This window comes from Hypanus sabinus, chromosome 5 (assembly GCF_030144855.1).
Source record: "Hypanus sabinus isolate sHypSab1 chromosome 5, sHypSab1.hap1, whole genome shotgun sequence".
NCBI lineage: Eukaryota > Metazoa > Chordata > Chondrichthyes > Myliobatiformes > Dasyatidae > Hypanus > Hypanus sabinus.
The window spans coordinates 22,810,800-22,838,232 of NC_082710.1; the positions used below are offsets into that span (position 1 = coordinate 22,810,800).

Here is a 27,433-nt window from a genome sequence, read left to right on the forward strand (position 1 = left end):
AAATGCAGGCCCATGAAAACAAGACCATCTTCAAGATCTCTGCCAAGTTGCACAAACTTCTTTCCTGGAAATATGTCAGAGTTCCTCCGTCATCACCTGATCCAACTTTGGGTAATTCCTCTCTAATAGTTCTAGGGAAATACTTTCACCAGAAAATGGAAGAGTTTCACTTTGCTGGCTCACTAGGATCTTCACAAGGATAAACACTGCTGGTCTTTACTAAGTACTTTGACCAATCACTGCATATAAAATATTTTAAATTATATTTATTTAGAGATACAGCACAGTACCAGGCCCTTCTGGCACACAAACTCGTGCTGCCCAATTATACCCTTGTGACCAATTAACGTACTAACCAGTTCACCTTTAGAATGAAGGGGGCAACTGGAACTCCCAGAGGAAAACACACAGTTATGGGGAGAATGTACAAAATCCTTACAGATGGCAGTAAAATTGAACTGGGGTTGCTGGCATGCCAAAATCACTATGCCACTGAACCAACCTAAATTTATTCTCTTAAATTCCTTACTATATTATTAAAATATTACATTATTTTAACCAATGAAGTATGGTAATGAACAAGCTGGTGTCATTTGGTAAAGGTACATAAATCAATGCTGGGCAAGTACAGGATAAAATTTGATCTAGTTAATGGAACCAGAACCTAATTCAGTGATAAATAAAATGGAAAAACAAAGTTGAAAATTATTATTCACTTACAAAAACAGGATGGAGATCAACTCCATACATCTCTAAAAGTTTGGCAACTTGTAAGTAATTGAGTTCTGCCTCAGCAGGAACTTGACCCCTAAGGAGAAATAACAAAAATGAAGTTACTAGATCCAATCTATTTAGCCCTTACAAATACTTATATTACAAATGATTATGGAACAGACTGGTTCTTATGGGTGTCCTTTGCATAATTTCACAATAATTTTAGCTCTTTACAGCTGATAAAGTACTTGAAGTGTAATTGTTGACACAAGGAAAGCTAATTGTTCATTTACATCCAGTAAGATCTATAAACAACAACTTTAATAAAATTAGTTGAAGGGTCTTCTTATTCAATTGTTTCCACTCCCAAGATGAATACATCCATTTATGATTTCTTCTAACGATGTCTGGCCCTTGCAATGAAATAATCTTGGCAACGTGAAGACTTTGTTCAAAGGCAAGGAAATCCAAAATAACCCAAAACCATATTCTAACTCTGCTGGATGGACTTAGTACACACATATTTGAACTTTTCCCTCCCCTCTCCACACGCACACACACACACATACTTACTTTAACCACAAATGGGACAAGAGATGCCTGATAGACAAGTGACTTAACAGTTCATGAGGTGGTGCATTTTATCTGCCACTTATGTAAGGGTTCAGTGTGCTCCTGATGGATGGTCTTATCATTCTCAACACCATCTCCCATGCTTCCTCTCCACTTTGAAAATTCATGTGCCAGAGATTCCCAGAAATCAGTGAGATACCTCATTTCTTGAAGGAAACTTTGACCATATCCTTGAATTTTTCCTTTGCTTGTCTGGCAGACTTGCCCCAGATCAGAGCTTGGAGTACTATGTCTGCTTCAGGAATCCAGCATTGGGTGCATAAACAATGTGTTGGTCAGATGGATTGAACTGGGTGTAACTTGGCCCTCATTGCTGGGGATAATGGCTTTAGAAAGAAAAGTGAAGTTGGTTCCCTTATTCTTTCAGTGAATTTGGAGGAACTTGTGGTGACAATGTTGGTGTAATTTTTCCATTATTATTGAAGAGTCAGTATGGTACATTCACATTTCTTAAATGGTCACTCAGTTCCTGGCTCTCCAACAGACAAAACATCTTCTCCGCATCGATCCTGTCAAGACTCCTCAGGATCTTATTTGTTTCAATCAAGCCCCCTCCAACTTCTCTAAACTCCAGAGATAGGAACATAGCATGTCTCACCATTTTTCATAAAACAACCAAGCCTAGACATTAGTCTAGTGAACTTCTGCTGAACTACTTCCAACTCATGTTTAAATAAGGGACCAATAACATGCACAGCACTCCTGATGTAGTTTCATCAATACCCTACACAATGGAAAGATGACTTTCCCATTTTTGTGCTCATTTTCTTAGCAATTAAATAGCCTTCCTGACCATTTTTTTGTACCTGTGTATTAGTCTTTAGTGCATCAAGCAATAAGATACTCTATCATCTACATAAAGTTTTTCTTCTTCCAAAGTGGATTAAATTAATGAAATTACAGTTTTCAACATTATATTCCATTAGCCAGATCTGTCCTCATTCATTTTATCATTTACTTCATTCTCCTATAAACTTAGCTTGACTCTGCCTCGATTAATCCAAGTTTGTTGATATAGCTTAAACAACACTGGCAACAATAGGTCAATGTGGTCAATAAAAGTACATCCACCTCACAATCCCTCCATTGTTAATCTGCAGATCGCAGTATTTATTTTAGGGCCAAATATATAGCCCGTTTTTAATTTTGTTCAGTAATTGCATTGCCTCTGGAGGGGACACGCAAGCAGCTGGTTATATTAATGAAGCCTAATGCCCATTATTTACTTGCATCAGCTCTTCCAGTAGCAATATACATCACAGTCACACTGCCACTCTCATATATGAAATAACCAAGAACTGAGAATGCTGGTCTTTTGTTGGGAGCATGTAGAAGAATATTTGTTTCAGTCCTACTTTTTTTGGTACATTAATAACTGCAACTGTGCTTGTGCATTCATAAAGAACTTTAAAATTTTATTATGTTCACTACCGATTTCAACCCACTTTTCACCTTCATATAGTCCTTCTTTGACTCTTTTCCTTTTTCTTGATCTCCTTGGCTCCATCTAGGATTAGTGATACAAGCCAATGGATTTGCACAGTAATCGCAACTACACTGCCTTCCATCTTGACCCATGTAAAGATTCAATTCCATTCATAAGACCATATCGGAGCAAAATTAGGCCATTTGGCCCATCAAGTCTGCTCAGCCATTTCATCATGGCTGGTACATTTTCTCTCTCAGCTCCAATCTCCTGGCTTCTCCCCATATCCTTTCATGCCCTGACTAATCAAGAATCTATCAACCCGTCTTAAATTTACGCAATGACTTGGCCTCCACAGCTTTTTGTATCAACAAATTCCAGGCACACACCACTCTCTGGCTAAAGAAATACCTCCTCATCTCCATTCTAAATGATGTCCCTCTATTTTGCGGCTGTGTCCGCTGGTCTTAAACTTCCCCACCTTAGGAAACATCTCTCCACATCCACTGTATGGAGGCCTTTCAACATTCGATAGGTTTCAATAAGTTCATCCCTCATTCTTCTGAATACCAGTGAGTACAGGCCCAGAGTGATCAAATGCTCTTCATTTAATAAACCTTTCAATCCCAGAATCATTTTCACAAAATTCCTTTGAACTCTCTCCAACCTCAACACATCCTTTCTCAGAAAAGGGGCCCAAAGCTGCTTAAATACTCCAAATGAAGGCAGATTAGGAAAGTTAATGGCACCTAACAGCGACTCCTTTGTTTGCATCTTTGGAAACAGCTCTATTTTCATCTCTATTTTTCCCTTCCAGGATTCTTTTGAAGACCCTGACCTGGAGTTACATGCTTACTATGGTTCTTTGCGGGAGTGCTTGGTGGCGGTGCTGATGTTTTTTTTGCCGGTGGGGGGAGGGGAGATTGCTTCTCACTGTCGCTTATGCGTGGGAGGAGGGAGCTGGGAGGGACTTTGGGGTCCGAATATTTAACTGTTGCTCATTCTTTGGGGTACTCCTGTATTTTTATGGATGGTTGTGAAGAAAAAGCATTTCAAGATGTATACTGTATATATTTCTCTGACATTAAATTGTACTTTTGAACCTTTGAACAGTTCCTTATAAAGCCTTAACATTACATCCTAATTTTTATATTCTAGTCCTCTTGAAATGAATGCTAACATCTCCTTTGCCTTCCTCATCACCAACTTAAACTACAAATCCATTTCTCATCTGCTTCACCACTCTCCTATCAAGTAGAGGATGACTGAATTTCCCAAGTCTTCTCTCTCCACCCTACCAGCCTCAGCTTTAAATAGACCATATTTCACAATTTTTATCAACAAATTTCCACCACCAGACATGTCTTATCAATCCCTCTCCCTTCAGCATTCCTAAGGAACTATTCCCCTCATGACTTCCTTGTCTCCACATTCATTACTGCTAATCGTATCTCTTCTCAGGACACTTTCTCTGTAAGATGTTATAAGGCATTGGTCAGACCCAACTTGGAGTATGGTAAGCAGTTTTGGGCCCTCTATCTAAGAAAAGACTTTCTGGCATTGGAGCAGGTCCAGAGGACGTTCACAAGAATGATTCTTGGAATGAAAGGGTTAACATATGAGGAGAGTCTGATGGCTCTTAGCCTGTAATCATTTGAGTTTGGAAGAATGGGGGTGGGGGGGGGGGGGGGAAATGGCATTGAAATTTATTGAATGAAAGACCTAGATTGAGTGGATTTGGAGAGGGTGTTTCCAATAGTTGGTGAGTCTTGGATCAGGGGACAAGCCTCAGAATAGAGGGACACATATTTAGAACAGAGACGAAAAGGAATTTCTTTAGCCAGAGGCTGGTGAATCTGTGGAATTCATTCAATTCATTGCCACAGACGGCTGTGGAAGCAATGTCATTTACATCTATTTAAAGCAGAGGTTGATAGGTTCTTGGTTAGTCATGGCATCGAAGTTTCAGGCAGAAGGCAGAAAAAAAGGGGATAAGAGTGATAAGAAACCAGCCAATATGGAATGGCTGAGCAGGCTCAATGGGCTTACAGTCTAGTGGTCTTCCATGCAACGACAGAAGATACAACACCTGCATTTTTTTTTAATTTCAGCCCTTCTTCCCATCCAAGGATCCAAATAGTCCTCCAATCTAATACTTTGCACTGGATGCTCACGATGCATAGACAAATGTCCATATACATCTAAATGTATTGTGCTTCGGTGTTTTCAGAATTATCAGGTGTGAAATAAAGATCACCTGTGAGAAATGCATAGTTCAGCAAATTATGAGTAAACAATGTTAGGTTTTTGCACTAGACTGTACCTTGTGTCAAAAATGAATATTATATTGTGCTTTAAATTGACTCACAGTCCCATTCTAGGAAACCAGAACATACCACAACTATTAATGCGCTTAAGAGTTCAAAACAAAAAGCACAGGAATTTTGTTTATATGGTTTCAAATTTCATTTGCTGAGGTGGAGTGTATTCTATGCAAGGATAGTAATGCATATCAAAAACCTTGCCATGTTACAGAGCAACTCTGTAACGTGATAACTTAAATCATTAAAAAGTGCTAATCAGCAGAATTCATCACACATCATGCAGTTCTGTACAATTATGAAATAATGGATGAAACCAATATATCGTAAGGTCTCTCACTGTATCCAATATTTTGCATAAAGGGATAAAATAAATTATTTGAAGTTACTCCCTTGTACCCATAAACTACTCATTTATTTTTATATCAGACTGCACTTTATTTGTGATTACACTACAGGCTCAAATGTTTTCAGCATTTTTGAAAGATAACCACAAGATACTAACAATTCAGGGGGTTCTGCTATTTTGGACAAGTAGGTTTATTTAGAAAGACAGAAGCTGAATTTTGCTTTGGATAGTCCGAAAGAAAACAGATTCAATGCTAGCACAACAGTAATGAGCTCATTAATAAGTATATTCACTTTTAGAATAATCTCTTTTGCCTTGCAATCAGTAACACCCCACTTTAATTGGTGAGAATAAAACTGATGCTCAGCCGTGTTGCTTTTTGCAACCACTTAGTCTAATACCAGTCAATATTTAGATTTCTTCGTAAATACTTCTATTAAAAATTGGAACCAGAAGTCAAAGTCGAAGTAAAATTTATTCTCAAAATACACCATATGCTATCTTCAGATTCATTTTCTAGCAGGCATTTATAGGAGAAAAAGGACCATAAGATGTAGGCAAAATAGGCCATTCAGCCCATCAAAATCAGCTCCGCCGTCCCATCATGGCAGATTTATTATCCCTCTCAACCCTATTCTCCTGCCTTCTCCCTGGAACCTTTGACACCATAATTAATCAAGAACCTGTCAACATCTGCTTTAAACATATCCAATGACTTGGCCTCCACAGCCATTTGTGACAATAACTTTCACAGATTCACCACCCACTGGCTAAAGAATTTTTTCCTCATCTCTGTTTTGAGTGGATGTCCCTCAATTCTGAGGCCGTACCCTCTGGTCCTAGAGTCCCCCATATCCTCTCCACATCCACTCTAATGAGTCCTTTTAATATTCGATAGGTTTCAGTGAGATTCCCCCCCCCCCCCCATTTTTCTGAACTCCAGTGAGTACAAGCCCAGGGCCATCTAATGTTCCTCAAATGTTAACCCTTTCGATTCTGTGATTATTCTCATGAATCTCCTCTGGAGCTTCATCATTGCCAGCACAGCTTTTCTTAGATAAAACTGCTCACAATACTCCAAACTGCAGTGTAACCAATGCCTTATAAAGTATCAGCATTACATCCTTGTTTTTATACCCTAATCCTCTCGATTTGAATGCTAACATTACATTTGCTTTCCTCACCACCAACTCAACCTGCAAGTTAACCTATAGGGAATTCTGCACAAAGACTCACAAGTTCCTTTAAACCACTGATTTTTAAAATTTTCTCCCATTTAGAAAATAGTCCATGCATTTATTCCTTCTATCAAAGTGTATGACCAGCCTCTTCTCTACATTATATTCTATCTGCCACTTCTTTGCCCATTCCTCCAATCAGACACCCTGCTTCCTCGACATGACCTGCCACTCCATCATTGACTTCAGGATCAGGTTTATTATTACCGGCATGTGACATGAAATTTGTTAACTTAGCAGCAGCAGTTCAATGCAATACATAATCCAGCAGAGAGAAAGTAGAATAATAATAAATGAAATAAAAATAATAAGTAAATTAATTACAGTATACGTATATTGAATAGATTAAAGAAATGGACAAAAAACAGAAATACAGTATATTTTAACAAAGTGAGGTAGTGTTCACAGGTTCAATGTCCATTTCAGAATTGGATGGCAAAAGGAAAGAAGGTGTCCCTTCAGGCTTCTGTACCTTCTACCTGATGGTGACAGTGAGAAAAGGGCATGCCCTGAGTGCTAGAGGTCCTTAATAATGGGCACTGCTTTACTGAGACACCACTCCCTGAAGATGTCCTAGGTACTTTGTAGGCTAGTACCCAAGATGGATCTGACTAGATTTGCAACCCTCTGCAACTTCTTTCGGTCCTGTGCAGTAGCCCCTCCACACCAGAGATGCAGCCTGCCAGAATGTTCTCCACAGTACAACTATAGACATTATAATGTGAAAAGCAGCAGCAAAACAATTACCCCCGCGGTACACCACTACTCACCAGAAGGCAACCAGAAAAGTCCCCCTTCATTCCCATCTTTGCCTCCTGCCAATCAGCCAATCTTCTATCCATGCTAATACCAATCTTTTAATACCATGGGCTTCTATGTCTTAACTAACCTCATGTGTGGTACTTTGTCAGTGCCTTCTGAAAATCCAAACAAACAACAACCACTGACTCTCCTTTGTTTATTCTGTTCGTCATTTCCTCAAAGAACTCCCAACAGATTTGTCAAGCAAGATTTCCCCTTTCGGAAACAATGCCAACTTTGGCCTACTTTATAATGTGCCTCTGAGTATTGCAAACCTCATCCTTAATACAAGTCCACAATCCCTTATCTGAAACTCTGAAATCCAAAAAGCTCCGAAAACCGAAGTTCTTTTCGCCAACAGCTGACGGCACTCAGGTGTGGTGTGGCAGCACTAGCAGAGGCCGCCAGACATCAGTTGTGGCTCAGCTTTCGTACTGGTTACACATACATTTGCTGTTCACTGATATTTTGTGTTCACTGTTGACTTTGTGTTTAATTTCACTGTGAAAATGTCAAAAAGAGCTGCAGATACCCCTATGGGTAACAGTGAGAAAAAGAGAAGGAAGCATCTATTATCAATAACGCAGAAAGTGGAGTTATTGCAGAAGCTTGATCATGGTGTGTCTGTATGGCATCTTACTGAAGAATATGGTGTCAGATCTACCACTGTATATGATTTAAAGAAAAAGAAAGACAAGTTACTGAAGTTTTATAGTAACAGTGACGTTCTACATTTATTCCAATAAGTCATTTACCATGTGTTTGATTTGGTTCGTTTGAAGCTGTATATTTTTGTTTTATTGAATGTTTTTGTTGGAAATAAAATATTTTTCTTGTCATTATTCCCTAAACAATACAGTATAACAACTACTTAAATAGCATTTACAGTGTATTAGGTATTATATCTAATCTAGAGATTATTTAAAATATACAGGAGGATGTGCATTGGTCTGGAGTTCCGCCAGGTCCTAAAGTCCACCTGCACTGAGAGGTTAAGTAAGGGACTTGAGCATACTTGTTTTTTGGTATCTGCGGGGAATCCAGGAACCAATAATTCAGAATTCCAAAATGCAACTGGCCCCAAGGAATTCAGATAAGGGATTATGGACCTGTAATAGACTCTATAACATCTTTCCAACCACTGTAGTCAAGCTAACTAGCCTTTTATTTTTTTTTACTTCTGCTTCCATCCTTTCTTAGAGTGCAGTGACATTTGCCATTTTCCAGTCCTCAAGAACCATTCCAGAATCTAGTGATTCTAGAAAGATTATTTTGAATGCTTCAACAATCTCTTCAGCTACCTCTTTCAGAATCCTGGGACGTAGTCCAACTGGTCCAGGTGACTTACCTTCAGACTTCTTGGCTTCCTTAACACTTTCCCCTTAGTATTAGCAACAACACTAATACTTCTGCCCCCGACACTCTCAAATTTCTGGCATTCTGCTAGCATCTTCCTCAGTGAAGATACTCAAAATACCTAATCAGTTTGTCCCCCAATACCACCCTTGTAGCATAATTTTCCAAAGGTTTGATATTCTATCTCATTTCTCTTTTCCTCTTTATATATCTGAAAAATATTTTGTATTATCTATTATATTGCTGTTCTGCCATCATCCCTGTTAGTGTCCCCTTCCAATCAACTTTGGCCAGCTCCTCTTCTCATGCCTCCAATTCCCTTTACTCGACTATAATAACGAAATCCAGTTTTAGCTTCTCCTCAGACTGCAGGGTGAATTCTATTATGTTATGATCACGGTCTTTGAAGGGTTACAAACCTAACTACGCTGCAAAATCATCCACCTTATTCTATATACTATATTACTGTGAGTCATATATTAATCACCCTTTTCGATTTTGGCCTCCTGTTACACTTTAAACACATGCCACAGACTGCAGTTTTGCCTTATCATGTGCCTGTCCTTCCTCAAGGTCTCACTGCATGTTACATTTAGTTGCATACCAAGCCCTGTCACTCCAGTTCCATCCTCGGCCCTATCACCCCAGTTCCCATTCCCCTGCCAAATTAGTTTAAACTCACCCCAACAGATCTGGCAAAACTGCCCACAAGGATATTGGTCCTCCTGTGGTGTACTCTGTCCTTTTTGTACAAGTCATTCCTTCCTCAGAAGAGATCCAGAATGAACTAGGACCCTGAAACCCTGACCCCTGCACCAATTCTTCAGCCATGGATTCATCTGCCAAATCATTGTATTCTTACCCTCACTGACATGTGGCCCAGGCAGATATCCAGAGATAACAACCCTGGAGGTCCTGCTTTTCAGCTTTCTGCCTAACTCCCTATATTCTCTCTTCAGGACCTCCATCTTTTTCCTACTTATGCTGTTGATACCAATGTGTATCAAGGCTTCTGGCTGTTCACCCTTTAGAATGCCGTGGACCTGATCAGAGAAATCGCTGACCCAGGCACCTGGGAGGCAACATACCATTTAAGTATCATTTAAGTCCACAGAAGCTGTGTTCTTCTCCTCTAATTACAGAATATCCTATCACTAGTGCACTTCTCTTCTCCCCCAACCCCCTACCTTCTGAGCCACAGAGCCAGACTCAGTGCCAGAGACCTGGTTGCTGAAGCTTCCCCCGGTAGGTTGACACCCCCAACAGTATTCCAAGTGGTATACTTATTGAGGGGAATGGCCACAGGGATACTCTGCACTGGCTGTCTATTCCCTTACTCTCTCCTGTTAGTAACCCAGGTACCTGCTTCCTGCAACAGGGACAATTGCATCAAACTCCGAACCCCTTCTCTCACATACAAAAACTAACAGATCTTCCATGAAGAGCAACCGTCACACCGGGTCTGAATGCTGGCGACCCGGCTACCAGCTGCATCGATTCTGTGGCCTCCGTGGAGAGCGGCCGCTGATCTCCTCTGCATTTGCTTCCTCAAAGCTTCAAAATGGAATCAATCATGGTCCCGTGCTGGTCTTCTTCACAAGGCAGTTTGTGCTTTCGATCCTCTCTGGGACAGCACAGCACTAGAACAATCGACTGAATTCCAAACTGCACATCACAGGCTCCAACAGTTTCCAAAACAGAACCAAGACAGAAAGAACGAGCAGAAGACGTAGCGAAAATAAAATAATTGCAGAGATTGGCTATCTGGAAGACGTCACCCAAGGAATCATTATTCACTGGTGCCGTCTTGACCTTATGGTGCCTGGTTCCTTAGATAACAAGATTAAAGACTGTACGCACTATTTCAGGGGCTGCTTACTAAAGCCCCACTAAATTGCAATAAGAGTTACTTTCATTAACTTCGCCTCCAACTTTCACCCCGCCTTCAAATTCACCTGGTCTATTTCCGACACCTCGCTCCCCTTTCTAGATCTTTCTATTTCGATCTCTGGAGACAGCCTATCCACCGATGTATACTACAAACCTACAGACTCTCACAGCTACCGAGACTATTCATCCTCCCACCCTGTCTCCTGCAAAAATGCTATCCCTTTCTCTCAATTCCTCCGCCTCCGCTGCATCTGCTCTCAGGATGAGGCCTTTCATTCTATGTCTTCCTTTTTTAAAGAAAGGGGCTTCCTTTCATCCACTATCAACTCTGCCCTCCATCGCATCTCCCATATTTCACGCACCTCTGCCCTCACCCTATCCCCCCTGCCAGCCCACCTCCTGTTGTCTGGGAAAAGGCTCCGAAGCATTCGGGCTCTCACGACCAGACTTTATAACAGTTTCTTCCCCCAAGCTATCAGACTCCTCAATACCCGAAGCCTGGACTGACACCTTGCCCTACTGTCCTGTTTATTATTTATTATAATGCCTGCACTGTTTTTGTGCACGTTATGCAGTCCAGTGTAGGTCTGTAGTCTAGTATAGCTTTCTCTGTGTTTTTTTTAAATTACGTAGATCAATCTTGTTTTTTGTACTGTGTCATGTAAACTATGGTCCTGAAAAATGTTGTCTCATTTTTACTATGCACTGTACCAGCAGTTATGGTCGAAATGACAATAAAAGTTGACTTGACTTGACTTGACTTTTGATAGAGTCCCCCTGGCCCCCACCTATCACCCTACCAGCCTACAGGACCATCGTAAAATCCTCCGTAACTTCCGCCACCTCCTACGGGATCCCACCACCAGCCACATCTTCCCCTCCCCCCCCCACTCTTGGCTTTCCGCAGGGATTGCTCCCTATGCGACTCCTTTGTCCATTCATCCCCACCGACCTCCCTCCAAGCACTTATCCCTGCAAACAGATGAAGTGCTACACCTGCCCCCACACTTCTTCCCTCACCACCATCCTAGGCCCCAGACAGTCCTTTCAGGTGAGGCACCACTTCACCTGCGAATCAACTAGGGTGATATACTGTATCGGGTGCTCCCGATGTGGCCATTTATACATTGGGGAGACCCGCCGCAGACTGGGAGACTGTTTCACCAAACACCAGCGCTCAGTCCTCCAGCAGTGGCGGGATCTCCCTGTGGCCACACACTTCAATTCCACAGACCACTCCCACTCCGATATGTCTGGCCATGGCCTCCTCTACCGTCAAGATGAGGCCACACGCAGGTTGATGGAGCAATACCTTATCTCCCGCCTAGGTAGTCTCCTACCTGCCAGCATGAACATTCAACTCACAGACCTCCGTTGATACCCCTGCCCCCCTCTTACTCCATCCCTATCTATAACTTTAGTCTGGTTCTCTTTCTCTCTCTTTTCCCCCCTCACTATAATCCCCTCAGTACCTTTCTTTCCCTTTTATTTCCCATAATTCTCCACCTTCTCCCTAGCCCATTTCCCTTCAGCCTATCACTTCCCAGCTCTTTACTTCATCCCTCCTCTCACTTCTTATCCCCCCTCGACCATCCCATGCTACTTCACTCCTGATGAAGGGTTTCAGCCTGAAACATCATCACTACCTCCTCCCATTGATGCTGTTTGGCCTGCTGAGTTCTGCCAGCATTTTGTGTTTTTAAGACTTACTTTCTCCTACATTCAAATAATTTTCCTTAAAAGGTTAACACCACATGGTCTCCTAATTGCCTGCTACAACAGTAAGTTCAAGCACACCCATTTCCATTTGAACATCAACATTATTTAATCTCTCACCTTTTACTATTTTTCTTGTGGATCACTTTAATATCTTTTCAATTTATGTTCCATTTTAACATGTTCTCTCTCACAAACCCCCAAAACCCTTTTTATACTTACCCCATACTCACAATCCTCCTGGTTTAATATCATTAGCAAATATAAAAATGAAAAGCAGCAAAATCCAGGACATATGCATGTTAAGAAAAACTGAGAGAAAAGAAATAGCAGATTAGAACTATCTGGTGCTAATTAACAGAAAACAAGGGAGTTTCACAGGATTCAAGTCTATATTACAGGAATCAGTATTCGGTTTACCATGCTAAGAAACAAAACCCATTGTGCAGTTTAAATAGTGTACCAGTGCAATACAAAATTAACTTCTAAAGTAATATACTTATGACTTTTGTACGGTTTCTTACTTTATACACTTTTGGCAATTTAAAAACCCCTCTTTTGCTATTGTACCAATCTTTTAACAGCTGTTTTATTTATCACTTTAGACATACCTTTCATCAAAATAATTTTCTTATGAGAACAGGTGTAAGACCTATAACGTACTTAAGATGAAAAGAAAGGACTGCTTTTAATAATAGCACGCAACAAAGTAGCATTGTGCCTCAGTCCCTGAGGCAAAGCGTGGACCTTTGACCTGTTGTAATTAGAATGTCTAATAATGTTAGGTACACATAATATGTTTCTAGTTAGTTAACAAACTTTCTACTGCAGTGTCATTTCCAGATCAAACATCAGGAAATAGAACCTTTATCCTACTTACTTAGCAGATTGTTCAATGACTGCAACCTCTGCTTGTTGTCAGGGATATAAATGTGTTAACAACAATGCTACTTGAAATGAGTTTTAGCACCAATTACATCATAGAATATAAAGAACATAGAACATAGAATCGTACAGCACATTACAGGCCCTTCGGCCCACAATGTTGTGCCGACCCTCAAACCCTGCCTCCTATATAACCTCCCACCTTAAATTCCTCCATATACCTGTCTAGTAGTCTCTTAAACTTCACTAGTGTATCTGCCTCCACCACTGACTCAGGCAGTGCATTCCACGCACCAACCACTCTCTGAGTGAAAAACCTTCCTCTCATATCCCCCTTGAACTTCCCTCCCCTTACCTTAAAGCCATGTCCTCTTGTACTGAGCAGTGGTGCCCTGGGGGAGAGGCGCTGGCTGTCCACCCTGTATATTCCTATCAGACAGGTAGGGCTTGCAAGAACTAAACTGAGAATCCGCATCATTTGGCTATGGCAGCTGGAATATTCACGAAGTCTCACAGAAAAATTGCTTCAATGGAATGACAGGTTTATAACTATCAAAGTCAAAATAATTTTTAGCTAAATTAGATTAGTTTTGATGAAATACAACTTTAGCCATGGAATAATTATAATAAACTCTAAAGCGCTTTTTATTGCTTGTGACTGTGCGTTGCTTGACATTACAAATATCTCAGCATGTCCCAAGGTTTGATGTCGTGACAGCAAGTCAAACTGACATTATTCCATGTCATAAACTATATGTTAGGACTGGATGCAACTTCTATATGCTATTATTTACAAATCCTATTATAAAATATCTTTTTCCTTTTTGTAACAGAAAATGAATTTGTTGACTTGTTGATGTCATTATACTTTTAATTACATCACTATATTATCATGTTTAAAATTGCAAACTTTTTTTTAAAAAACAGTGCCAGTATCTGCATGCCAACCAATTTCACTATTTGCTGGAGTTGCTGGAGTTTTTGCTACAGAAATGAATTATATAAAGCTAAAGTATTATACATGTGCAATTACTAACATTATTGAGTAGTCTTTGCATGCTAGCTTGTACAAATTGAAATGATCATCAGTATGGTGTATTTTCTTCATCTTCTGTTATGACTGTAATGATTAGGGTCCCTCTAGAACAGCAACTCCCCAAACTATTTTTATACAATGGACCCCTACCATTAACCAGGGGTCTGTGGACCCCAGGTTAGGAACACCTGTTCCAGAAAAAATAGTGATAATCATGATCCTACTTTGCCATTGGAAGCCACTGGATAGGACATTATCCCGACATCTTTCTTACTTGTTGATATTGATTCATTCTGTTTTCTGAGCTATTTTCACTTTTTTGGAGGTGCTAATATGCGAAGTCAGTACCTCAACACGACATGATTCTACCAACCACAAGCATATGGAACAAAATAAAACAAACTCATGCTCTGTGTCTTTTGAACTACACTCAGGGGTACAAACACAGGCTCTGGTACAAAGTAAATGTTCCACAAAAAATGCTTTACAATCAATTCACCTTCTTATTTGATTTATGAATAATTATAACCACCCTGTGAAGTGAAAGGCAGAGAGGCGGAAGGCTACAGAGATGAAGAAATGAATAATGAGAAATACCAGGGAACTGTAGATTAGGACTAGGCAGAAAAACAGTTCGGCACAGCCAAGAAGGGCCAAAAGGCCTGTTTCTGTGCTGTAATGTTCTATGGTTCTATGGAATACAGAGCCAGGGCCAGTTTTAGATGTTATGCCAAATCTTCACAAATTCCTAAGGAAATAGAGACATTGCTGTGCTTTCTTCATAATTGGACTTACATGCTGGGCCCAGGACACCCAGGACAAGTCCTCCAAAATGATAACACAGAGGAATTTAAAATTGCTGACCTTTGCCACCTCTGATCCTCTGTTGAGGATCATGGATCTCTGGTTTTCTCCTCCTGAAGACTCCTTGGTCTCACTGCTATCAAGTGAGAAGTGTTGTTGTGTCAGCCAGATTTTAAATCTTCCTCCTGTATGCTGATTCATCACCACCTTTGAATCAGCCGATGACAGTGATTTCATTGGCAAACTTGAATATGGCATTGGGACTGTGCTTAGTCACAGTCGTAAGGGTAAAGCGAGTTAAGCTGGCAGCTAAGCATACAACCTTGTGGTGCACCTGTGCTGATGGTGACCATGGAGATGTTACTGCCAATCTGAACTGACAGGGATCTACAAGTGAGTAAATCCAGGATCTAATTGCATTAAAAGGAATTAAAGCCAAGATCTTGGAGCTTATTGATTAGTTTTGAGGGGATGATGGTATTGAATGCCAAGCTGGAATTGATAAAGAGCATCCTGAAGATTGCATCTGTGCTGTCCAGATGATCTAGGGTTAAATTAAGAGCCAATGAGGTGGCAACTGCTGTGGACCTGCATTAGGCAAATTGGAACAGATTCAAATCATTTCTCAGGCATGAGTTAATATGCTTCATCACCAACCTCTAAAAAACACTTCATTATTGTGGATGTAAGTGCTACTGGATGATAGCCATTGAGCCAGGTTACAATGTTCTTAGGCAATGGTATAAGTGAAGTCTGCCTGAAGTAAGTGGGTAACTCAGTGTGCCGAAGCAAAAGGTTAAAGGTCTCTGAACACTCCAGCCAGTTGATCAGCACAGGACTAGTACTTGGCCAGGTAGCCCATCAGGCTGGATGCATTTTGTGGTTCACCTTCCTGAAGGTTGCTTGCACGTCAGCCTCAGAGACTGAAGTCACAGGATCACCAGGGTCTGTGGGAGTTTGTGATGGTTTCTCCATGAAGGCACTGGGTTCATCTGGAAGTGAAGCCCTGCTGTCACCTCTGTCGGTTCATTTTACTTTAAAGAGGTGTTAGCATTCAAGCCCTGCTACAACTGTCAAGCATCCTTCTCTGATTCAAATTTAGTCTGAAATTGCCACTTCGCCCATGAGATGGCTTCCAGAGATCGTACATGGACCTTTTGTAATTTTCTTGGTCACCAGCCTTGAATGCTTCTGATCTGGCCCTCAGAAGATTGTGGATATCATGGTTCATCCGGGGCTTCTGGTTGGGGAAGACTCTGAATGATTTCAAGGGGGCACACTTGTCTACAACTATGTTAATAAAATCCATGACAACCATGGTGCATTCATTCAGATCCACAGATGAATCCTTGAATGCGGCCCAGTCTACCGAGTTGAAATAATCCCATAGCCATTCCTCTATCTCCCACGACCACCTCCTTGTTGTCCTAACCTCTGGAACTTTTCTCTTTAGCCTCTATCCGCATGCAGGTAGGAGAAGAAAAGTGATCAGATTTACCAAAAGGCAGTCTGATTATGGAAGTGTAGGCATTCCTCGTCTTAGTATAGTAGTGGTCTTGTGTTTTAGGATCTCTGGTGCTACAGGTTGTATGTTGAAGGTAATTGGGCAGAGATTTCTTTAAACAAGCCTGATTAAAGTCCATGACGATGATTTGAACTGCATCTGATTGGACTGTTTGAAGACTGCATCATGTAACCTCTCAAGGACTTGATTAAGAGCTGCCTACTTGGTGGCATGTAAACTGCAGTCAGGATTATGGATAAGAACTCCCTAGGTAAATAAAGTGGACGGCATTTGATTGTTAGATGTTCAAGGTCAAGGGGACATGAGGTCAACAAAACCACCATATTACAGCACCACCGAGAGTTTATTGTGAAGCACGTACCTTCACCTTTTGCCTTTTCTGAATCAGCAGTTCAGTTCATCCTGTGAATCAAGAAGTTTTCGGGTCTGATTGCTTTAGCTGGCCTGCTAGGAGTAAGCAATATCTCTGTCAAACATGGGACACAACCATCTTTCTTTTCTTTCTGGTTCAGCAATCTTGCCCCCAGGTCGTTAATTTTGTTCTCCAACGATTGCACATTTGCTAACAAGATGCTGGGTAGAGGATATCTCATTCCATCCTGGCTTGGAGTCTCCCCCCTCATTCTTGCCTCACTTCCGGCCGTAGTGATGAAGCTTAATCCGTTTAAAGGTGCTGTACCTGCTTGCCATAATTTCACAAACTAGGAGTGTTCATATCTCAAATCTTAAGAGCCTCTAGCAGTTTTGTAGGTTTCACTATCCTTGTGGAAGATATTGCACTAATGCTGTAAGCAACATTTGTTTTGAGTGTAAATACTAGGTGTTTAAGCCTAATTGCAAGCATAGAGTCAGTTATACCAGACCTGAATACGGTTTTAACTTGGAAAAAATAATGAAAGGCTATTCAACCATCATGATACATGAAAGACAGTTGAAGAAAGTCATTTAGGCACTGGTGCTTAACAGTGGTGTCTGTGAGAAGCCGGATGACTGAGCAGTAAACTTTCTCAGAAGTCAATATTCACTTAGCAATGTGTTTGGCTTCTTGATTTGTCTGTACCCTTAGCCTACCTTCTCTGGAGAATCTTTATAGTGATCACATTAACTTTGATCCAACTTCTCCAGATTGTTCATCTATGAAAAAGGTTCTCAGATATCTGTGAGCATGCTGAATTTAGAAAGATAGAACATAGAAAACCTACAGCACAATACCAGCCTTTTGGCTCACAAGGCTATGCCAAACATGTCCTTACCTTAGAAATTACCTAGGGTTACCCATAGCCCTCCATTTTTCTGTTTCTTGAGACTATTTACTAATCTCATCAACATTTCAGACATTTGTCTGATCTCTTCACTGAGACAACTCAAACTAGCCTCAGAGTAGTTTTCAGTAGACAGTTCTATGGCGTATGCTCCAGCCAATGAAACATACAAAACCTCTATGTAGTTCCCATTGACAGGCCAGTTCCCTCTAATAGACTCGATTCAAGTGATTCCAAGGGTAATTTGAGAAAGCAAAGGCTGAAAATGTTCAATTTCCACTCCCTACTACAGTATTTAATACATTATTATAGCCATAAAGAATAGAATTAAAGACACAAACACAACAGAAAGACAATTTTCATATCAGGGTTAGCAGTTAGTGGTATATTCGCTAAAGGTGACAGTGGCTTTATCAATATTAAAATCAAGCTGTCTGTTGAGTCTACTTGATCTGGTAAGTGCTGATCTGCAAATGTACAAGTAATTGACGTTGTCCAGAACTCTATTACTGGCAAACATTTTGGGTGGAATATTGGTGTATCCAGTTTGTTTTCTTGACACCTACAACCATACCAAATTTAGACAAGCACGTCACTCATGATCTGCATTTTATCAATTTAATTAGAGAGCAGGTGCTGAATAACAACATGTCTTTTCTTGAACAAACTTCTGTCTATTCTCATTTCAATCATTATGTCAAAATGATTGCCTTGAAAGCAAATTGGAGAAGTCAAGAAATGATGCCAAAACCATGGGCTGACCAGACACAGACTTGCAGATGGGCTCAAATTACACTCTAAAAAGATCCATTACACAAAACCAAAAGGTAAATCTCACTTCAACATCACTCACATAAAGGATTTTGGCATTTGTGCAAAACCTTGACGAGTAGTTGAAATTAGTTATGAATATAATTAACTTGATTAGTCCAATACTGGGCACATTTCAAAACCAGTTTTTGATTGCTTCCAACAATGCCTTTGGAACAAAAAACAAACTGGATAGTTTTCAGCACTGAATATCTGTTATTAGAAAACATAAAGAAGTTTGCCTTCAGTCCTAAATTCTTACATTTAAAGAGGCCAAGATTGTGATCAAAATAGAACATGTTCTAATCAATTGGCAACAACTGTTCAATACGATTAACAATAACAGTTGTAGGCCAGCTAGTTTCTCAAGCCTCCCCTGCCTTATGACTGACCTACCCCGGCCTCAGCTCCTGAGTGCCCAACCCGTATCACTGTATCCCCAAACTTCCAAAAATGCATCTACAATTGGCCTTCTTTATCCGCGAGGGATTGGCATCACTTCACTCGAAAATAAAAGGGACAAGACCATGAGAGAAGTCCGCAAGAAACTTATAATTGTTTTGCAGGGACAGGCAGCCCTGACAGCACATGCAGATTATAAGCAGAATGCTTCCTAACTGACATGTTCAAAGCATAACTAGTAGCAAGAGAAAAAGCATGAATATAGCAATCTCTCTGTATCATTTGTCGACCTATGAAAGGAAACCTTTCTGGCAATCATCCTGTATGAGAAAGAAGCATCATCCAAGCTCATCTTTGAAACTGACAGGGCTTCAAAACTGGGAAGGCTCAAATACTTATGCTAAATATTCAGTCTTCAGTACTCAAGGGAGCTCCTGAGGATGAGCACAAAGCCAACAATTGTATTTAACTATCAAAGGATATACTCTACAAGGCAAAAATGAACACTTCTAATATCATCTTTCCAGAGCTCAACCTCAAATGGTAATGATACCAGATCTGTTCTGTGTTTTTGGAATATGAAATTATTGACTATTTATAGACTACAGTTATCTTGTGGCAATTCATTTCTAAGTTAAATACACAGTCCTGTCCATGCTCTTAGTTCACAGAAATACACTGTATTAAGTCCCAGGTGGGTCACAGTTAATCTTCCTGGCAATGTTAATAGTTTACAATATTATAGAAATATTTGACCATGTCATGAAAATTAATGATAACCATGGAAAGTTCAAAGATATATTTTCTTCAGCCTTTCTTTTCTAGTTGTCTGACATAACATCCAAACTGAAATGAACAGCATCACTGGATGGAACTAATTCATCTGGAAAGTTAACTAAATATTGTTCTTGAACGGAACTGGAAGCTTAATTTGGAATTTAAAAGTTCTAAAATTTTATTTATTGGGGTACAGCATGGAATAGGCCCTCACAGCACTTCGAGGCACGCTATCCAGCAATCCCCCAATTTATTCCTAGCAGAATCGCAGGACAATTTACAATGACCAAATAACATACTAATTGATATGTCTTTGGACTGTGAGAGGAAACCCACATGGTCACAGGGAGAACATACAAATTCCTTATAGGCAAGGTGGGAATTGAACCTGGGTTGTCTGTACTGTAAAGCATTGTGCTGGCTACTATGCTACCGCGCCATCGTCTCTTTAGTTTGTAACAAGTTAATTGACTGAAATTGTACACTGCTCTTTTAACTAGACAGAATCTGGATAAGAATATTTGTCAAGAAACTAATACCAGCTAATGATAATTTAACTTGCTCATGGCCAGGTGAAGGTAATTATTTCAACCATTACAAAGCTTAATTGCTGTAGCTGCCATTCATTCCCCCAGCTTACAATGACCAGATTTTGGGCTCTGTCAGCCTTTTGGATGCTGGGTTTCGTGTGTTTCAACTCAGCATAAAATTGACATCATCAGCACAGATAGCAGTTTAAAGCAGTATTGATATTGATAAGGAACAGATCATAAAGCACATTTCAGTAATCAGCCAGTTTTAAAAGAAAAATTATTAACAGATTTGTGGAATCACTTTGAATAAACCAATTCTGCAGTTCAAGCTTGCATAGTAAATAATACTTGAAAGTATTTTCGTATGCAAGTAAAAATGGCCTTGACCTTATCAGTTACACGTGCCACTGAATATTTGCACAACTGAACTGATTAATTTGAGTCACAACCTTGGTTCCATATGTGCGTTATTTTGTATATATATTCGAGGCACTGTTTCTGGTTTTGAGCCCAAACTCTCATGTGATCCTTCAACTGTAGATCAGCTGCAAAAAATGTTATCTTTCTGTAAAATATTAAGCTGTCCATTCTGGTTAATGTAAGAAGTCTCAAGGGCAAAGGAGTATGCTTGGCCAAAATTTATTCTCTAATCAAATACAAAGAAATTTCAATGCGATCATCATCTCATTGCTGCTTGTATAAATGAAGGCAAGAGAGAAAGCAGATGCTGGAATCTAGAGCAACGAGCAATCTGCTGGAGAAATTCAGTGGGTCAAGCAGCATCTGTAAGAGGAAAGGAATTGGTGATGTTTCAGGTTGACGTTTCTCCGCCACATTGTTTACATGGTGTAAATATTTAATCAGTCTAAATTTTTCTTCAGTTACTGATATGTGGAAATATATTACATGGGATAACATACCTTTGAATGAACTACAAATTCAGACACAAGGCATTCTAACATGTTATCTGCATACTACATTGTATTTGCCAAATACCTAATGAAATTAACATAAAATATGAAATCAGTTTCATATCATTGTAAAGTGCCCGGGAGAGCAGATTATTTGTTGATTCAAAAACCATGTGTCCACCTTTGTGGTAAGGAATTCAGTTCAGCTATCTGAGCTTGGAGTTTTAATTAATGAAATTCTTCCCATCATCAAACACTTTCAGGAGTGGGCAGTGTCAATGCGGGCAGCGGAGTGCGTGGGAGCAGAGTGCTGGGCTTTGGCTCAGCGGGTGTCGGTGCAAGGGGACTTCGGTGAGAGGAAATCAGTGAGCCTGAGTACGTGCTTGCTGAGGTAAAAAAGGTAAGGTCAGTAGGCTCTTTTCTCATTTATTCTGACTAATGTAGGATCAGTTAATGGGGGAGACAGTTAGAGCAGTGGTCTGCTCCGTATGCAGTATGTAGGAGGTCAGGGTCAACACAGTTGTCCCTGATGACCACACCTGCAAAAGGTGCATCCAGCTGCAGCTCCTATCAGACCCAGTTAGGGAATTGGAGCAGGAGCTGGATAAACTACGGATCATTCGGGAGGCAGAGGCAGAGATAGATGAGAGTTATTGGGAAGTAGTCACACCAAAAAGACAGGAGGTAGACAAATGGGTGACAGTCAAGAGAGGCAAGGGGAGCAGACAGAGAGAGCAGAGCACCCCTGTGGCCGTTCCTTTCAACAATAAGTATACCGTTTTGGATACTGTTGGTGGGGATGACCTACCAGGAACAAGTTGCAGTGGTCCTGTCTCTGGCACTGAGGTTGGACCCTTGAATGGGAAGGGGAGGAGGTAAGAGAAGAGAGCGGTAGTGATAGAGGATTCTATAGTCATGGGGGGCAGATAGGAGATTTTGTAGGGAAGATCGGGAGTCTTGGATGGTACGTTGCCTCCCTGGTGCCGGGGTCCGGGACATCTCAGATCGGGTGCAGGTTATTCTCGAGAGGGAGGGCAAGAACCCAGATGTTGTGGTCCATGTAGGGACCAACAACGTGGGTAGGATGAGTGAGGGGGTCCTGCGTAGGGAGTTCAGGGAGTTAGGTGCGAAGCTGAAGGGCAGGACCTCCAGGGTAACAATCTCAGAATTGCTACCTGTGCCACGTGCGAGTGAGGCAAGGAACAGAAAGATTATACAGATTAATACGTGGCTGAGAGGATGGTGTGGGAGGGAGGGCTTCAGGGTTTTAGATAATTGGGCTTTGTTCCAGGGAAGGTGGGATCTGTTCCGACAGGACGGTTTACACCTGAACTGGAGCGGAACTAACATTCTTGCAGGACAGTTTGCTAGTGCTTCTCTGGGGGGTTTAAACTAAATTTGCAGGGGGCAGGGATCCAGAATGCGAGAGAGAATAGTGAGATGAAGAGGAAAGGACAGGTGGGGACTACACAGATCTGGAATATTAAGTGTGTAGTAGAGAAAGGTGAGGCAGAACAAGTGATAAGGAGGACACATGTACAGAGGGATGGTCTGATGGAATATGGAGTTAAATGTGCTGAAAGAATAATTAAATTTAGAAAGGACAACAAAATTCAAGGGGTGTATAGCCCGAAGGGAGTTCGGGGAGCTGGATTAAGCACAATAGGCAGCGATTTAAACAAAGAGAGGAGAAATAGGCTAAAAATTCTATATCTGAATGCATGAAGTGTCAGAAATAAGGCAGATGAGCTTGAAGCTCAGGTGCGAATGGGTAACTATGATGTTATTGGGATAACGGAGACATGGCTGCAGGGAGATCAGACCTGGGAAATGAATGCACAAGGGCAGAATAATTTAGTAAGTACTTTAGATCTGTCTTCACTAGGGAAGACACAAGCAATCTCCCAGATGTATCGATGGGCCAAGGACATAGGGTAACAGAGGAAATGAAACAGATTGACATTAGGAAGGAAACAGTGATGAGTAGACTGATGGGACTGAAGGCTGACAAATCCCTAGGTCCAGATGGTCTGCATCCTAGGGTACTAAAGGAGGTGGCCCCGGAAATTGCAGATGCATTGGTAATCATTTTCCAATGTTCCTTAGATTCAGGATCAGTTCCTGAGGATTGGAGAATGGCTAATGTTATCCCACATTTTAAGAAAGGAGGGAGGGAGAAAACAGAGAACTATCGTCCGGTCAGCCTAACATCAGTGGGGAAGATGCTAGAGTCCATTATTAAAGATGAAATAGTGGCATATCTAGATAGCAGTGATAGGATTGGGCCGAGTCAGCACGGATTTACCAAGGGCAAATCATGCTTGACTAATCTATTGGAGTTTTTCGAGGATGTAACCAGGAAGTTAGACAAGGGAGATCCAGTGGATGTAGTTTACCTTGATTTTCAGAAGGCATTTGATGAGGTCCCACATAGGAGATTGGTGGGTAAAATCACAGCTCATGGCATTGGGGGGAAGATATTGACATGGATAGAAAACTGGTTGGCAGATAGAAAGCAAAGGGTAGCGGTGAATGGGTGTTTCTTGGAATGGCAGGTGGTGACTAGTGGGGTGCCACAGGGCTCGGTATTGGGACTACAGCTGTTTACGATTTACATCAATGATTTAGATGAAGGCATTGAGAATAACATCAGCAAGTTTGCTGATGATACTAAGCTGGGTGGCAGTGTGACATGTGATGAGGATGTTAGGAGAATTCAGGGTTACTTGAATAGGCTGGGTGAGTGGGCAGATACTTGGCAGATGACGTTTAATGTGAATAAGTGTGAGGTTATCCACTTTGGGAGTAAGAACAGGAAGGCAGATTATTATCTGAACGGTGTAGAGTTAGGTAAGAGAGAAATACAAAGAGATCTAGGAGTCCTTGTTCATCAGTCACTGAAGGTGAATGAGCAAGTGCAGCAGGCAGTGAAGAAGGCTAATGGAATGTTGGCATTTATTACAAAGGGAATTGAGTACAAGAGCAAGGAAATCCTTTTGCATTTGTACAGGGCCCTGGTGAGACCACACCTGGAGTATTGTGTACAGTTTTGGTCTCCAGGGTTAAGGAAGGACATCCTGGCTATAGAGGAAGTGCAGTGTAGATTCACGAGGTTAATTCCTGGGATGTCCGGACTGTCTTACGCAGAGAGGTTAGAGAGACTGGGCTTGTACACACTGGAATTAAGGAGATTGAGAGGGGATCTGATTGCAACTTATAAGATTATTAAGGGATTGGACAAGATAGAGGCAGGAAATATGTTTCAGATACTGGGAGAGTTGAGTACCAGAGGGCATGGTTTGAGAATAAGGGGTAGGTCATTTAGGACAGAGTTAAGGAAAAACTTCTTCTCCCAGAGAGTTGTGGGGGTCTGGAATACACTGCCTCGGAAGGCAGTGGAGGCCAATTCTCTGGATGCTTTCAAGAAGGAGCTAGATAGGTAACTTATGGATAGGGGAATCAAGGGATATGGGGACAAGGCAGGAACTGAGTATTGATAGTAGATGATCAGCCATGATCTCAGAATGGCGGTGCAGGCTCGAAGGGCTGAATGGTCTACTTCTGCACCTATTGTCTATTGTCTATTATCATTAATATAACAATCCCATTTGAGAATGTGAGAAAATACTGTAAACTATTACATTTTTATTCTTGCTTTTTTCAGGGATATCAATTTAAATTACAAAATTAGTTAACTTTACTGCTTATTGAGAAAAAATGAAAATCCTTACATTAAAGCTTTATGAAATTGTTCTATTGCTTCTTCAAGATCCTCCTTCTGATCAGGAACAAATCGATATTCAGATACGTAGTTGGCTGTATGCTTAAAAGGATCATAGTCTCCTAGTTCAGCTGAAGAAAGAAAATACATCATAACTTACCATCATATTTATGATTTATTTAATCAACAGGCCTGACTCCATTATTTTTAATATAAGTACAGGTACATAAATTCTGAACCATGAATCTTCTCCTATGCTTTCCAATTTTAAGGTAAAAATATTTACTATCTCATGCTAAAATACTAATCTTATTTATCAAAAATGCAGGTGAACATAATTTGTCTGTGCTGAAATGAAAGTGTTGTTTTATGTATCATGCTCACTGTCACTCTTTGGTGAAAATATCATGCTTGTACATTTCCTTCCATCTTATAGTGATAACGTTCATTCTTACTTCAGTCAAATTTGTAATCTGAAGTTGCTAGAATTGGGTTTGGAATACAAACAGGCCTACACTCAGAAATTCTACACCACTTATCATCCCTTCCATTTGGAATATACACAAATCTTATAAATGCATCTTCAAAATACATTTATAAAATGAAAAAGAAACTTGTTTTTCACAATTCAGTGAAAAATATCTTATCTTGTACTCAAATGCATGCACTTGGGTTTGCTTCTTCTCGTAAGAATTTCCCCCATTTCATTTGAATCAACAGTGGAAAAGTTACAGACAGATAATGTGAAGTGCCAGCTCAAAATATATAAAGCAGCATCAACTCTTAAGACAAACTCTTGTTCAGTCAGTTGCAGTACAAATATAAAATTGCTAGAAGTTCTTATAGTCACCGAGTAAATTAGGGAGAGAATGGCAGTCTTTATCAATACCTGCAGCACTAGCATGGGTGCAAGTAAAAAAAAGTTAATAATTTATTGCAATGACTTGACTAACAAGGCAGAGTAACACATCCAGGATTGCCAATGATACAAAGAGCTGGGTGGGAAATAGAAAAACATTCTCAAAAAGAAAAAAAACAAGCAAATATTGACATACAGAGTCAAGAAACACAAAAATTAAATATGCACATTCAGTAAGCGATCGGGAAGGCAAATTATATGCTGGATTCTACTAGACTTTGATAACATTCACTGCAATACTGTGCATAGCATTGGTCGCCATACCCAAGGAACAACATACTTGCCTTGGAGTCAGTGTAGTGTCGATTCATGAGATTCCTGGTATGAGGGGTTTTGTCCTATGAAGAGAGATTGAGTAAAATTGGCCTAAACTCACTGAAGTTTAAAAAAATGAGAGGTGATCTCATTGGGATATATATGATCTTAATGGAGATGATAGGATAGCTGCCAAGATGTGGTTTCCTCTAGCTGGAGAATCTAGAACAATAAGCCATTTCTCAGTCTGAGTAAAGAAGAAACATCTTTACTCAGAGGGTTGCAACTCATTGGAATATACAAAGGCCTATGGAAATTCAGTCACTGGATATATCCAAAGAAGAGAACAATATATTTTTAGACACTTAGGGTATCAAAGGACTAGCCAGCATAATGTATGCTTAAGTTCAGCCATGATTATAATAAACTGGGTACCATGCTTGAAACTCTTGCTTCTACTTCTTCGGTTCCCAAGTTCAATCACAACATACACTTATTCACATCACTTTTCGGCAAGGAAGCATCTCAATGTACAACAACAGTACGGAGACACATAAACCTCAGTCTACTACACAGTTACACAAGGATAGAAAAGATCAAAAAGAACCTTAAGTTTGCATATTTGCAGGGTGTAAAAGACTCGTACAAAAATGAGCCAATTCATTTGATATTAATCTAAATTCTTTAAGTGCATATTTGTTATTCTAACTAGTTTGAAGAATCTTCATTATGGTGAATTATCTATCCCAGGGAGGTGAGGAGGAAAGACTATTAGAAATAGCTAGGGTGGAGGTAGGTATTTTTTTTGAAAGAGTGGGGACAAAAGGACAAAAGGCACAGAAGGTGCTCTCAGTACAGAAAAATGTTGAGACTGAAAATCAGGAGTGCATCAAAAACACCGAAGTGAAATGTTTCTAACCATTTCTATTCAATTCATCTACCAATTTTTAAAAAGTATTTTTAAACTATTATTACAACAGTGCACTCACTTAACGCATCATATATCATACAATTATCAAGCTGTTGGAAAGAACAAATTCACTTACACTGGAGAGCATATGCACCCAATTGTGCAGCAATGTTTAAAGGGCAAGGCAATCTACCTTGAAGGACATCCTGTTTGACCTGTAGAAAAAACTGGTATCTAAA

General features: G+C 40.4%; 1 protein-coding gene across 8 annotated transcripts in view; it reads right to left on the bottom strand.

The window, feature by feature from the left end:
- The window catches only part of epb41l4a (erythrocyte membrane protein band 4.1 like 4A), a 223,575-nt gene that overhangs the window by 81,159 nt on the left and 114,983 nt on the right, over positions 1–27,433 (bottom strand). For all 8 annotated transcript variants that reach the window (XM_059969539.1, XM_059969535.1, XM_059969533.1 and 5 more), the window contains 3 exons: positions 27,331–27,428; positions 25,121–25,241; positions 721–808 (listed from right to left, as the gene is read on the bottom strand). In XM_059969539.1, coding sequence (XP_059825522.1) covers positions 721–808; positions 25,121–25,241; positions 27,331–27,428 — 307 coding nt within the window. The remainder of the gene's footprint in view (positions 1–720; positions 809–25,120; positions 25,242–27,330; positions 27,429–27,433) is intronic.